Source organism: Penicillium rubens (assembly GCF_028828025.1).
Source record: "Penicillium rubens strain IBT 27055 chromosome Unknown utg000003l_segment0_segment0, whole genome shotgun sequence".
Lineage (NCBI taxonomy): Eukaryota > Fungi > Ascomycota > Eurotiomycetes > Eurotiales > Aspergillaceae > Penicillium > Penicillium rubens.
In genome coordinates this window covers 5,565,656-5,578,985 of record NW_026890601.1, presented here as the reverse complement: position 1 = coordinate 5,578,985, position 13,330 = coordinate 5,565,656, and the positions used below count along the sequence as shown (strand labels likewise).

The window sequence follows — 13,330 nt, the reverse complement described above, 5'->3', positions numbered from 1 at the left end:
ACACCGCCGTAGGCCAGAGAACAAGACCATAAAAAGCGAAAGCCATCCCTATATGAGATCCAGCGAAACTCCGTCGCTAGCATATGTAAAGCCATAATTATTAACATCCAGTGATCTGTACACGTGGGGCAAAACTAAAGAAAGGCTTTGATGCAGCTGCACCAACGTCCCTAATGCCCATGTCATGACGTTCGTAAGTGGGAACATGGAAATTGCTGTGATCAGGTGCCGCCGTACGGCACTGCGCGGTCGATTTGAGAACTAGAGCGGTCAATCTGTGCACTGGACCGCTCAATTTGGGCACTGGACCGCTCAATCTGAGCACTGCGGCGCTCCTCCTTGATCTTCTTCTTTTCCATCTTCTTCATGGCTTCTTCGGTCAGCTGTTGGCGGAAGAGCCGCTCGACGACATCCTTCTTTCGGGTTCGCCGATCACCAATCATGATCATCACACCACCTGCGATGTTACAAGTGATGGAGCAGCAAAGAATAACCGTCGTCAGCGCGAATGGGCGCTTATGGGGGTCCTCCATACTCCAGGTACAGGCACCAAGCGCCATTTGGAGCAAAGAATGACAGTCAAGGATGACGACAATAGCAATGAGCAAGCGTAGGGGGAAGGCGTGGTGGGTCATGGTTTCGTGCGGCTTATAGAAAGTATGCGACTTTGCGAACTTGTTTTGGTGATGCATCAATCGCAACTGTTGGCGAGCATCGAGAACAGAGAATTCGTGTTCGCCTTCCTTGGCCGTGTCACCAAATTCAATGTCGACGGCTTTCTCCGGCTTCGACGGAAGGTCATTCTTGTCTTTCAGGCCTGGTAGTGCTCGCTTCCGACGAACCTTCCACGACAAGAATGTATAGTGGGCAATGAAACTCATATGATATGTATCGACAGCGCGGAAAGGAGCCAGTCCATCACCCATGATGGCGAACAGGGCAACCAAAACGTTATCTATGACATTGATAACATACGTTTGTTTTCCACCGACATTGATCCAACCTGAAGTGACTGTTAGCATACTGGCTAGAAAATTACGTCAAACGATCTCACCGATCAAGAAGAGAACCCAGGCCAGACCAAACAGGGTTATCAAAGTCGCGTATAGAGTTACAAGAAAGCCGAGGGCTAGGCGAAATCAGTATTAAGCAAAAATGTCGCGGTGGGGAGTATCACTCACGCTTCTGTACGTATTGCCTAAATCCTTTCATGGACCGTTTGAACTTGGACCGCCGAGAGTGAAGCATATGTCGAACATGGTCATTTAGTTCGGCATAGTCTTCTCTTGTCCATCCTTCAAGTCCCTGCCCTTCTGGGAGAACGGCATATTTGGGACCACGCAACACGGAGGACATACTCGTGAAAGTGCGGAGTTCTTCTAAAGTCGGTCGCTCTTTAGTCTTGTCGCCAACGGGCGGTTCACTCTCGTCCGTTGTAATTCCCTGTTCCTCATCTGAAGAGTATTGTGGTCGTGTAATAGTATAGGTGGGCGTGCGATTGATGAACCCACCCAAATTCGGCACAAAGAGAGAGTTTTGAACATTGGTGAGAGTGGAAAGGGCAGATACCTCGGGGTCTAGATTCGGGTAAGTTAAGATTATGGTTTCTGTATCACACTTGACACCAGCGCTTACCGATCACGTCCAGCACGTCGACCACGTGAGATCCATACTCATTCTGGCGTTGCTCCTCCTGTGTGCCGAGAGTTGGTGCAGCTCCCGTCACTGTACTTGCACGGTTTCGAGAAAAACGATTCAACGCAGCCTGACTAGTTCGCCGAAGCCGGCCCGGCGGTCGCGCTGCGGGAGGGATTTCGCCGTGCTCCGGATCAAGTTGCTCACCATCGGAGTGAGTCTCTTGACCTGGCAATATTGCTACTGGTGAGGGTGGTATTGGACTTCGGTGTGAAGATTCCTCGGTCACAGGCATCATTCGCATGGGAGTCGCCACTCGCGATAGGGAATCAGCAGAAGGAGATGACCATCGTCTCTGATTTGGCTCCGAATTGCTGCGCCGCCGGCCTGCCAGCCATGCTTCGTCCTCTTCATTAGGGGGAGGGGATCGGATAGGCCGCGGCTCGAAGGACGGTGGTTGACTCTCTGGTTGAGACGCCGGTTGATTGGCGTTATCTAGCGAAGGGATAGATGGGAAGCGAGACAGGCGAATACTCGGTCGTCGCGTACGCGAGTCGGCTCGAGTGCGCAACGGGGTAGGACCTGTTGGCCTGACGGGGCCGGACTCTGGGGATTGCCCTGCGGGTTGTTGGGTCCCCTGAGGGTTCCCATTGGGGGCGTTGGGGTCCTCGACCGGGTCGATGCGATCCATATTGCTGGAGCGACGAGTTCCGGGAGGTTAGTGACAAGATCGCGCACAATACAAGTAGCCCTCCAAGACCAAAACGAAAATATAAGTTAACCAAGACCCTCAAACTCCCCCGGTTTGGTCCACATGGAAAACAGGCCTGGATGTTCTGGATCTCTGGGGTGTTTAAATCCAAGGCTGACTCAGCTCTTCCCGAATCTTGTTTTTTGCCAGTGACGAGCCAGTGGAGCTCGCAGTCCGTCAATATCACGCTAAACCGTCGATCTTCATTGAGTTGTTCTGCACTTCAAGGGTTCTATTTTGCTCTCCTTTTTTTGTGAAGAAGTCTCTTTTCAAGGTTGAAAGTCAGGAGGCCCAATTGTATATATACTCCCCACAGTGGCAAGTCCGGACTTATAGCCAATAAACTACTACAATAAACTACGGCTGTGCCAAGCTTTGATGTCCGCCTAATAATCAAGGTGTCGAGATCTTATGCGATGCTAGGACGTCATTAGACCCCATGTACGATGTTGTAGATCTACATTGTACGTTAGGTATTTCGTATGTGGCTATAATGATTAACGGGGTGGGGTTCATAAAAAAAATTAGATTAATTCATTCCATGGTCATTCTGGGGTTATTGAATTATTTAAATAATAGTATATCATGGTGACAAGGAGAACTAATATGTCAAATAAATAAGTTGAATGAAACCAATATGTATCTACCGAGGCAAGGATCTTTTAGTTGACTCTGCAACGTTCAGAAAAGTGAATCTTTGTGCTACTAAACTAGACCAAAGCTGTCCGTGAAGGATTTTGACCTTGGACTAGCGAATGTTTTTGTCGCAAACCGAATAGACGAGGGAATGAACTGACGAAAATAAACCCAGGGCAATGAGTTTGTTTCTAAATCTGAGCTCACGTTGAACAGAAATTTCTTAGACAACTATGTTAACTGTTAACTATTGTGTGTGGATATTGTCACTGTGTCTCACCTTGTGTAGCCTGGTCCAAGACCTTGTATTCTGTTATAACTGGATAATCTTAGTTGAATATGAAAGTTAGGATGGAGTCCTGTACGGAGTAGACAATTGTATATCCATGTCTACTATTTTCCACAATGTAAGATGAATATGAAGGCGTACAACCTAGAGAATACGAAGAGATAAATGAGATGGAAGATCCGCTGATTATTTCTAAGACAAGTCACACGGGTATATGCATATATGCAGAATCTGGATGATATGCAGATGTGCAGTGAAGAATAGATAGAGTGGAATAAGTAGTGGAATACTCCGTAGAGAGTGGAATAATATGGAAAATGGGAGCTGGGAACAGCTCCCAATTGGTTCAATTGGTCTCCAGAATGACATCAGGCCAGCTGTTCTGAGTCAGACTTTCCTAACTAAGGCGGGGGAAAAGGTGCTGAGGAAGGAGCTCGGGGAGTATCTTGGGGGGTCGGAGCCTAAGATTAGGGGCCATTTAGGGGTGGGCTTTAGTTTAGTTGGGGGCTGGCTAGGGGCTGGTCAAGGCGGTGAGCATCAAGGAAAGTACCTCGATCGCACCTGTCCCGTCACTTCGAGCTCTCACTGGGCTAGTGCCACACCGCCTCTCCTTTCCCTTTCCATCTCCTTCTCCCATCCTCCTCCTCCCTCTCTTCAAGATCCAGTGCATCAAAAACTTCAATCCCATCTTCTCTTTCAATCGGTATCTAGGGCACGAAGCTACCCTGCTCCTTCCCTCGCTCCACCTCCCGTCAAGTCTCTTTCAGCTTTAGGCAAATAAACAACCCGACACTTTTTCATCCATCAACATCTCAACCTTCAAGATGTCTGCCGTCGACGCACTTGCTGACTCCGTGGCTGCGACCACTCTGACCGATAAGCCCAACACCAACGGTGCTACCCCTTCTACCCAGGCTGCCGATGCCGCGGCTGCCAGTGCAGATGAGGGTCGTCGTCTTTACATCGGGAACCTCGCATACGCGACCACTGAGGAGGAGCTCAAGGAGTTCTTCAAGGCCTACACCATGTGAGTAACTCTGGCGTCTGTGGGACCACACCCGTTTTACCCCACCTTGTACAAACATTCAAACGCTTGAAACCATCATTTATTGGACGATTTCTGACTCATTTCATCTCTCAGCGAGACCACCTCGATCCCGGTGAACCCCCGCACCAACCGTCCCGTTGGCTACGCATTTGTGGATATTGCTACTGCTGCTGAAGCTGCTGCCGCTATTGAGGCGCTCTCTGGCAAGGAGATCCTTCAGCGCAAGGTGTCCGTGCAGCTTGCCCGCAAGCCCGAGCCCGCCGAGGCCAAGGAAGGTGCCGTCAGCGGCGGTGAGGGTGCCAGTGGCGCCGAGGGTCGCAAGCGTGCTGGTGGTCGCGGCCGTGGCCGTGGCCGTGCCCGCGGCCGTGGTGGCCGTACCGGTCGTAGCCGTGCTGTATGTGCCCGAACTCTTTCTCTCCTCGAGTCAACCCACATCGACACTTTGAAATGGATGCTGACCCTGCAAAAGGCCCAGGATGGCCAGGAAACCACCGAGGCCCCTGTCAGCGAGACCCCCCTTGCTGACACCACAAATGAGAAGGACACTGCCTCCAAGGCCGGTGAGGCCCGCGCCGCACGCCCCCAGAAGCAGCGCGGTCCTCCCGAGGATGGAATTCCCTCTAAGACTAAGGTCATGGTTGCCAACCTGCCGTACGACTTGACTGAGGACAAGGTGGGTTACATCTATTTCTTCCGTCCTTTCTCCGCCTGGGGTTACATTGACTGACATCCTTTTCTCGCTTTAGCTCAAGGAGATCTTCGCTGCCTACGAGCCTGTCTCTGCCAAGGTTGCCTTGCGTCCGATCCCCCGTTTCATGATTAAGAAGTTGCAAGCTCGCAACGAGCGCCGCAAGACCCGTGGCTTTGGCTTCGTCAACCTTGCTTCGGAGGAGCTCCAGGCCAAGGCCGTCAGCGAGATGAACGGCAAGGACATTGATGGTCGCGTCATCGCTGTGAAGGTCGCCATTGACAGCCCCGGTAAGGAAGATGAAGATATCAACGCTGTGGCTGAGACCGAGGAGACTGCTCCTGCTTCTGCCCCTGCCCCTGCTGCTCCTGCTCAGGAGAACGCTGCTCCTGCCGTCACTACTCAGGCTTAAATGCCCGCCACTTTCCACTTGACCGAATGAGGTACTTGTTAATTGGCTCTGGAGTTGAGAAACAGAAGGGAAGGACTCGAGGGAGGATCGTATCGATATGATCATAGTGCTCTGTAAGCTACAGACCACCGTGAATATCTTAGCTACTCAACGATTGCGGGGGAAATTGGGGATTGGATTCATGACTTTTTATCGGACAACATGGATCAGTTGACCATGCAGGAGAGCCATCTTAGCTGATGCGCTCTCCGTCCTTAACGACTTTCTTTTTTTTTTTTTTACTTCGCCTTCTGTATTGTACCTTAGCACACATTTACTAAATGATGACGATCTGCCACCCGGCATATTGGATTTAAGAGTAGTCCACACCTACATATGTATACAATAGACATGTGTATACAAAGTGGGTGTACCCGATTCGATTGGGGATGACGCGAAAGTCCGATCCTTGCCGATCAGAGGCAAAACATAGAATCTATATTGTTTCACTTCTCTTTAATTGATTTTTATTCTACCATCGAGCGAATTGCATCAACTTCGTGTCTTCAGTACCTTTCAATCCCCGCGCAACTCATTGAAACGAGGAAAAAGGGGTAAATTACTCGACTTCGGGTCACCTAAATCCTACAACATCTTAGCGCACTCCCTTGGATTGCGTTCCCTAACGTCTCATCTGGTCGCCTTTTCTTTGTATAGTCTCTCACTATGTCTCGTATGTGGGAAGTCGACCCGGAAACGAGGACAAAGGTGTGCTGGCTGATCAAATCCCGCAACGCGACATGGTCACTGACACAGGCATGTGCCACAGCTCCTCCAAATCTCCAAGACGAATGGAAATGACAAGTGCTGCGATTGCGGTGCCCCTTCGCCTCAATGGGTACGAGTTACCTATCTCCCCTCGCCCATCGCCCTGATATTGTCTTCGAGAAGCATTATCACCCCGAACAACCCACAACCTCACCCCGCAAACCACACACCCTGCTAACTCTTTGCCTGCCATGGGCACATTAACCAGGCCTCTCCGAAGTTCGGAACATTTATTTGCCTCAACTGCGCCGGCACACATCGCGGGCTAGGCGTGCACATTTCCTTCGTTCGTTCCATCACCATGGACGCCTTCAAACACGCCGAGATCCAACGCATGGAGCTGGGAGGCAACGATCCTTGGAAGTCCTTCTACGACGAACACCCAGTTACTGTCTCAGAAGGCCGGACATTCGAAGACTCGACCATCAAAGAACGATACGAAAGCGAGTCGGGCGAGGAATGGAAAGAGCGGTTATCGTGCAAAGTCGACGGCCGCGAGTACGTCCAGGGTCAGGAGAAGAAGAATAATCCCTCGCGCTCGAGCACTCCATTGAGCTTGGGCGGTGCTGCTGGGGCTGGCGCGAGTGCTATATCTGGCGGACGTGCCGGGTCGCCTGCGGCGTCATCCATTCGCTCCGGTGACAGCCACCGGGGTGGTGTGCCTAGCAAGAAGGAACAGAACGAGGCTTACTTTGCGAAGCTGGGCAATGATAATGCCAGTCGTGCCGACAACCTGCCACCGTCACAGGGTGGAAAGTTTACTGGTTTCGGGGGTGGTATGCCTGCGCCCTCTGCCAGTGAGCGTCGCTCTTCGCCCTTTGGGGGATTGGGTGGTTGGGGTGGTGGCGGTGGTGGTCAGCCGTTTGAAGATCTTCAGAAAGACCCAATGGGCACTCTCAGCAAAGGATTTGGGTGGTTCGCGTCGACGGTTGGTAAGAGCGCAAAACAGGTTAATGATGCTTATCTACAGCCAACGGCTAAGCAGGTATGTGTACGACCTCGCTTGAAGAGTTCTATAACGTGTGGTTTCTCTCGGTGCAATTACTGACATGAATCTCCAGCTGGCCGAGTCCGAATTCGCAGCCCAGGCCCGCGTCCATGCCTCAACACTCGGCCAGAACCTGCAGACAGGGGTCCGCGGCGCTGCAGACCAGTTCAATAAGTTTGTGGAAGGAGAAGATGGACGTGGTGACGGACGTCGTAATCGTGTGGAGCCTGAGCGCCGTGACTTCTGGGACGACTTCTCGTCATTGGGCGACCAAGAGACATCCAACCACCGCCGCAGCGCATCACAACGGTCTCAACGGTCTGATGTTGTTGGAACCGCTGCCATGCGCAAGGGACCCACTGCCTCCTCGCTGGCTAACTCTACACCTGGTTTTTCGGGTGCCGAGACAGGAGAGAGTAAGAATACGACGGCTTCGACGACGGGTAAGGGCAAGGATGAATGGGATGACAACTGGTAGTATATAAGCGACTTTGCTCGATATTCTATGTTTTTTTGTGGACCGCTATTCAGGTCCCATGACTTTATGTCCCGTATTGCCCTTTTGTGTCTACCTGCCTTTTATCTGCACTACGCATATACCTTGTTAGAATCTCCCTCTTCTGTGAAGGGAAGGCCAGATGCATAGTCCATATACTTATACTAGCTTGACCTGGTGTCAGTTGGCACGGCGATATAGAAGGTGTCCGAAAAGTAGAAGAATACATGTGTATTGGTACAATGGTGAGATACTATGAGGCGTGATGATATACAAGAAATCCTCAAGCTGAATCCGACGTTTATTCACTTGACACCAAAGAGTCAGCAATCAAAACCCGCCTCTTAGCTCCGCAAGCACAGCCTTCTGTCTCTGACCAGACATCTTCTCAAACCGGTCAACACTCATGACAAAAGTTCCCCGACCGGCTGTCAAACTCCGCAAATGCTTGAGATATCCGACCATCTCCTTAAGCGGCACCTTTGCGGTAATCGTGCGCGGCCGAGTCGCAGCAACAGGGATCTCCGCTCCAACAGAAGGCGTCTCGAATGGGTCGGGTGGCGCATAAACACGACTGTGATCAATGGGGGGCGGCGCCTCCTCTTCAAGTGCGGATGCAGAAGTCGGCGACGCGTCCGTACCTGGTAGCGGTACCTCTTCGTCGAGTGAGATGATATGTCCACCCCGGGAGGAAGAAATGTCATGCACGACGGAGCCGAGACTCGCCTCATCGATGCTGATAATCACATTCATCACTGGCTCCATCATTGTTGTCCCCGCGCCAAACTGCACGTCCTGCAGCGCAGCGGCAGTGGCTTGGCGTGCGGCAGATGAGAGGGCCGAGGTGGTTGTCTCGGTGCCGAAGAGGTCGGCGGCCGGGTCGATAGTTAGTGTGACGCGTGTATTATGCATTGGGAAGGTGAATTGAGGGCCGCGGGCAAGCGCTGCCACGGCTCCGTTGTGCAGTGCTGTGCGGAACGCAACGAGGTCCATGCCTGGTGGGAGGAATGGACTGGTTTCTTCTTCGCCACGGGAGGAACGGTCAATTTGTAGACCGGGGGCGCGGACGACGATCTGATTGCCGTCGTACATTTCAACCAGGAGCGTGGCTTCGTCTACCTCTTGGGACTCGAGGTCTTCGTCCAGTGGCTCTGCGACTGCCGTGCAGCCTGCTTTACCCTTCCGCCCGGCGATCTCCTTGTCGAAGATCTTGGTTATTGGGTTGGAGGCGCCAAGTGCGGATTCTCGGTAACCGATCTCGATGCGGCCCATTGTGGCCTTGGCTTTGAGATCGTTGATTAGTCGGTCACGCGCAATTTCGAGGTGCAGCTCGCCCATCCCGCTCAGAAGCGTCTGGCCTGACTCTTCGTCTATATTGACGTGGAGGCTGGGGTCTTCACGGAGGAGGAGTGCGAGTGATTCTTTCATGCGCTTCTCTTCGCTTAGGCTGTGCGGCTCAACACTGGTGAAGAATACCGGTGGTGGAACGGCAATTGGTCGGAGTTGGAGAGTTGTAAGTGGCTCCGGGGGAGTTGCTTTGTTGCCGGCATAGGACACGAGTGTATCGCCTGTCCGGGTGTGTTTGAGCCCGACTACGACTCCGATATGCCCGGCAGGGATGGAATCCACTTCCACGGCATCGTTGGCGTACATCTTCAGCAGACGTGGAGCACGTTCGGATAGGTGGAGGTTTGTGTTGAAGAGAAGGCTGTTGCGATCTAAGGAGCCGGAATAGACCCGCACGTAGACTAGGACTCCGCGCTTTGCGTCGTTGACTACTTTGAATGCTAGTGCACAGCTTTGGAGCTTGCTAATAGCATCCTTTGAGCTCGTCTGCAAAGCCAAGTTCTTTTTCTTTGGTTGTTTCCCTTTAGAGGGCGCGGACGCCTTCTCGCTCTGCTCCACAATTAAGTCTCCTGACAGCAGGTCCCGCAGACCTCCTTTGACACCGCCAATGCTCACCTCTGCGTCGGGAGCTTCGGGTGGGCTGGGGAGAAGATTCACGATAGAATCCAGCAATGGCTGGACTCCCATGTTCCGGAAACTGGCACCTGCAAACAGAGGGACAATCCGACTCGTCTGGTCCAACACGCACCGGCGCAAGCTCTCGATGATATCAGCTGACGAGACCGCGAGATGGTCTTCTTCACATTCAAAGAATTTCTCAACGATTTCTTCGTCATGCTCACTAAGCAGCTCGATCAAGGCAATTCGTGCCCGCCGCAGCTCTGCGGCCAGGGCCGGCTCCTCTGCCTCTAATTGATGGTGGTCGGCCACTTTCACAGTGCGGCCATCCTCGCCTTCTTTCCATCGTAGTCCTTGGAGATGGATCGCATCTGCTACCCCGATAAAAGGGCCGTTGCCTCCTTGGAACCACGGTATCTGGCAGACTGCTGGATAGACACCCAAGCGAGAGGCGACTTCTCGCACCGTTCTACCAAACGCAGCCCCGTCACGATCTAGCTTATTCACGTAAATGACTCGGGGAATACGATATGTGCTTGCCTGGTTCCAAACCTTCTCCGTCTGCGCTTCAACGCCAGCAACACCATCCAATATGCAGACGGCGCCGTCCAGGATGCGTAGAGACCGCATGACTTCAAATGTAAAGTCTGCGTGGCCAGGTGTATCAATCAAATTGATAGTATGCGGGTAAGCAGAGCGCGGAGTTGGCTCATTATGCGCGTCAGACTGGGGGCCTGACGCTGCATTTACCTCTCCAGGAGGCCAATGGAAGGTAATGGCGGCCGACTGGATAGTGATACCGCGTGCACGCTCGGCGGGAAGGAAATCAGTCACTGTTGAGCCTTCGTCCACATCACCAATGCGCCGCGTGAAACCACTGTAGAATAACATGCGCTCCGTAGTGGTAGTCTTGCCTGCATCGATGTGGGCGATAATACCGATGTTCCGGGTTCGGTCCAAAGCTTCATCCTGGCATGCCGATGTCGTGGAGAAGCGTTGGAGCTGTCTATAATTGGAGCGAAGACCTTTGAGGGAGGAGCATGTATTTTTGCATGTAGCATTGCTCGGTGTCTTATATAGATTGGAGCTCATACAGCGCACCCCGGGGGAAAGCGCAACAACGGAGCCACGAGCATTCCAAGGGGACGCGCTCATGTAATATGGAATAAAAGGATAAGAAATTATGTTGAAATTGGCATTGGGGCTGTATGTTATTGTTATTGATACAGTTGGAGGAACAAGCTCTAGAGCAAAGAAAATCGGACCGCAAAGCGGACTGGGGATCGCGAGGCTTGGCGCACGCATTCCTCCATACGTAGCTCACTCCGACACCTGCCTCTTCAACTACTCAGATCCTTTTGCTCATACCCTTGCTTTTTCTTTGCTGTTTTTGTTATGTCAATTTAAATAACCCTAGCTATTCTCTCGCTTTGAAGCTGCACAAGGTAGGTCTTACCATGAAGGTTGGCCGTTGCTGTGGGGGTCCGATCTTCAGCCGTTTAATACTGACGCCTACCATGACCAGCCACTCCCCCTTGTCAGCGAAGATACTCCTTACACCGACCTTCAACCAAGATGGACTACTCTGCCATCTCTACCGACCCGGATCACCCCACTGGTACCTCACCCTGGGGCTCGCCGCGTGCTGAGCGAGGTACCTTCCCCACTTCCAACAATGACATCCCGTCCTCCCCTTTACCCGGCCAGGAGCAATCGGCGGATGTTGGCAGTGTCGGCAATGGAGACCCCCAATCTCCAGACCTCTCTGCACAGCTGCAGAGCGCACAATTAGGAGACCCGGACTATCCCGATGCGCATTTCCCGTTCGGTGTGCACCAGTCTCCAAACGTCCAACAGCGGCAATCTCCTACCCCCGCACAATATCAGACCGGAGCACGACAAGACTCGCGGCCTCCAGGCCCCACCTATAGGATCCAAGGAAAAGTCACTGGTTTGGAAAGGACGGGGAAGAAAGACCCTATCCTGCGATTCGACATCCACGTAGGTTCTACCCTTGGGGAGTCCTGTGCGCCTATACCGTAGCTAATTCCTGCTTTTACATTGAACTCAGACCAATATCCCCAAGTTTCGCACGACCCAGTACCGCGATGTGCGGCGGACCCATTCCGAATTCGTCAAGCTCGCAGACCATCTAGTCTCTGCCAACCCGGAAGCTCTGGTCCCTGCAGTGCCATCGCCAGTGACGCCGGCCGGTGCAGGCACCGAGGAGGATGAAATACGAATCAAATCGGCAATGCAGAGATGGCTCAATGTTGTGCTGAGCAATGAGGTCCTCATCCAAGACGACGAGGTTGTGCTGTTCGTGGAGAGCGACTTTGGGTATAGCCCCGTGCTGCGGATGAAGCAGCCTGCAACAGGCGTGCGACGAAAAATGTTGAAGCAGTTCGCACCGCCTCCGGATGACACACCTGAATTGCAAGCTGCCCGTCCAACTGCGAAGATGTTCTACTTGGGATCAATGGATTCGAGCCACAAGGTCGACCGAGTTGTTAAGGCCCGTCGCGGTACGTTATTGGAGATTCCAGCTGTTTTCGTCGCATATTGTTCCGATTGGATCTGACTGTTTTAGGGCTTGGATTGGCTGAAGCTGATTTCGGCGTCAAGCTCGGTCAGATGAGCGTACAGGAGACTCATCCCGGCCTGGGTGCCGCTTACCGTAAACTTGGCAAGATCGTTCAAACTGTCGGCGATTACCACGCTGTTCAGGCCACTGCGGAAGCTACCACGCTCGGTGAACCGTTGAGTTATCACTCTTCAGATGCCTTCATTGTGAAGGAAACCCTGACCAACCGCCATATCCTCCTGCGTGATCTACTCCAGGCCCAGCAAAGTGCGCGGAGCAAACGTGCCGCGGCAGACCGCTTGAAGGTTAGCTCATCGGTGCGTCCCGATAAGGTAGATGAAGCGATCAACGCTCTCGAGGAGGCTCAGAACCATGAAGATTACTTGACCAAGCGGACCCAGCGTGTCACATCAAACCTTCTCCAGGAGAAGCGCCGCTGGTTTGACCGGACCACCCATGATCTTCTATTTAGCCTTCGTGAGTACACTCTCCGCCAGATCGAAGCCGAGCGTCGTACTCTGGCCACCTTGGAGAGTGTTCGACCCGACATCCGTGCCATTGACGCTTCTGGTGGTCTGAGCCGGCTGGGTCGCGAGTCTCATCCAGCGACGCGTCGGCCCAATATGGTTTCGAGCCAGGGTCCTAAGGGTGACTCGTGGAGCGGTGTTCCTCGCCGCAATGACAATGTTGGACGTAGCATGAGTGGCAGCTTTACTGCCCCCTCACTTCCTGACGACGATGATGAGGCGAATGGCCAGGGCTCTGGTAAAGGACGCAACCGAGCTTCCAGTCAGGTCGGGTCAATCGCTGAGGAAGACGATGACCGCCTTGATGCGCGAAATGCAGCAAGCCGACTGGCCACCAGCACTTTCTGATCGGATTTTAGGATGCAACAAGTCTGTACATGTAGCCCCGACACGAATCTGTGATTCCCCTTTGTTACTCTTATAACCTTTTCGTGTCCTCCTGTTATGTTATCTCAGCCTATGAACAATCAGTATCTCTTTTCTGGCCAATGCAAAGGTTCCAAA

General features: G+C 52.6%; 5 protein-coding genes across 5 annotated transcripts; 3 read left to right on the top strand and 2 right to left on the bottom strand.

Annotated features, from left to right (window-relative positions):
* Positions 1 to 221: 221 nt before the first annotated feature.
* On the bottom strand, positions 222 to 2,326 carry N7525_008347 (DUF2985 domain-containing protein; the record flags this gene model as incomplete). The annotated part of the gene is made up of 4 exons (XM_002568780.1): positions 222 to 1,003; positions 1,055 to 1,129; positions 1,182 to 1,577; positions 1,636 to 2,326. 4 exons carry the CDS (start codon positions 2,324 to 2,326, stop codon positions 222 to 224), a joined length of 1,944 nt encoding a protein of 647 aa, XP_002568826.1.
* Positions 2,327 to 4,135: 1,809 nt separating this feature from the next.
* Positions 4,136 to 5,459, top strand: N7525_008346 (uncharacterized protein; the record flags this gene model as incomplete). The annotated part of the gene is made up of 4 exons (XM_061214367.1): positions 4,136 to 4,338; positions 4,453 to 4,753; positions 4,829 to 5,032; positions 5,106 to 5,459. 4 exons carry the CDS (start codon positions 4,136 to 4,138, stop codon positions 5,457 to 5,459), a joined length of 1,062 nt encoding a protein of 353 aa, XP_061068798.1.
* A 705-nt stretch (positions 5,460 to 6,164) lies between these two features.
* On the top strand, positions 6,165 to 7,732 carry N7525_008345 (GTPase-activating protein GCS1; the record flags this gene model as incomplete). Its single annotated transcript, XM_061214366.1, has 4 exons — positions 6,165 to 6,206; positions 6,268 to 6,336; positions 6,475 to 7,251; positions 7,328 to 7,732. The coding sequence occupies 4 exons, from the start codon at positions 6,165 to 6,167 to the stop codon at positions 7,730 to 7,732; spliced, it is 1,293 nt and encodes a 430-aa protein (XP_061068797.1).
* Positions 7,733 to 8,080: 348 nt separating this feature from the next.
* Positions 8,081 to 10,870, bottom strand: N7525_008344 (mitochondrial elongation factor MEF2; the record flags this gene model as incomplete). Its single annotated transcript, XM_061214365.1, has 1 exon — positions 8,081 to 10,870. One exon carries the CDS (start codon positions 10,868 to 10,870, stop codon positions 8,081 to 8,083), a length of 2,790 nt encoding a protein of 929 aa, XP_061068796.1.
* A 420-nt stretch (positions 10,871 to 11,290) lies between these two features.
* On the top strand, positions 11,291 to 13,174 carry N7525_008343 (retromer subunit VPS17; the record flags this gene model as incomplete). The annotated part of the gene is made up of 3 exons (XM_002568776.1): positions 11,291 to 11,716; positions 11,787 to 12,240; positions 12,306 to 13,174. The coding sequence occupies 3 exons, from the start codon at positions 11,291 to 11,293 to the stop codon at positions 13,172 to 13,174; spliced, it is 1,749 nt and encodes a 582-aa protein (XP_002568822.1).
* Positions 13,175 to 13,330: the final 156 nt, after the last annotated feature.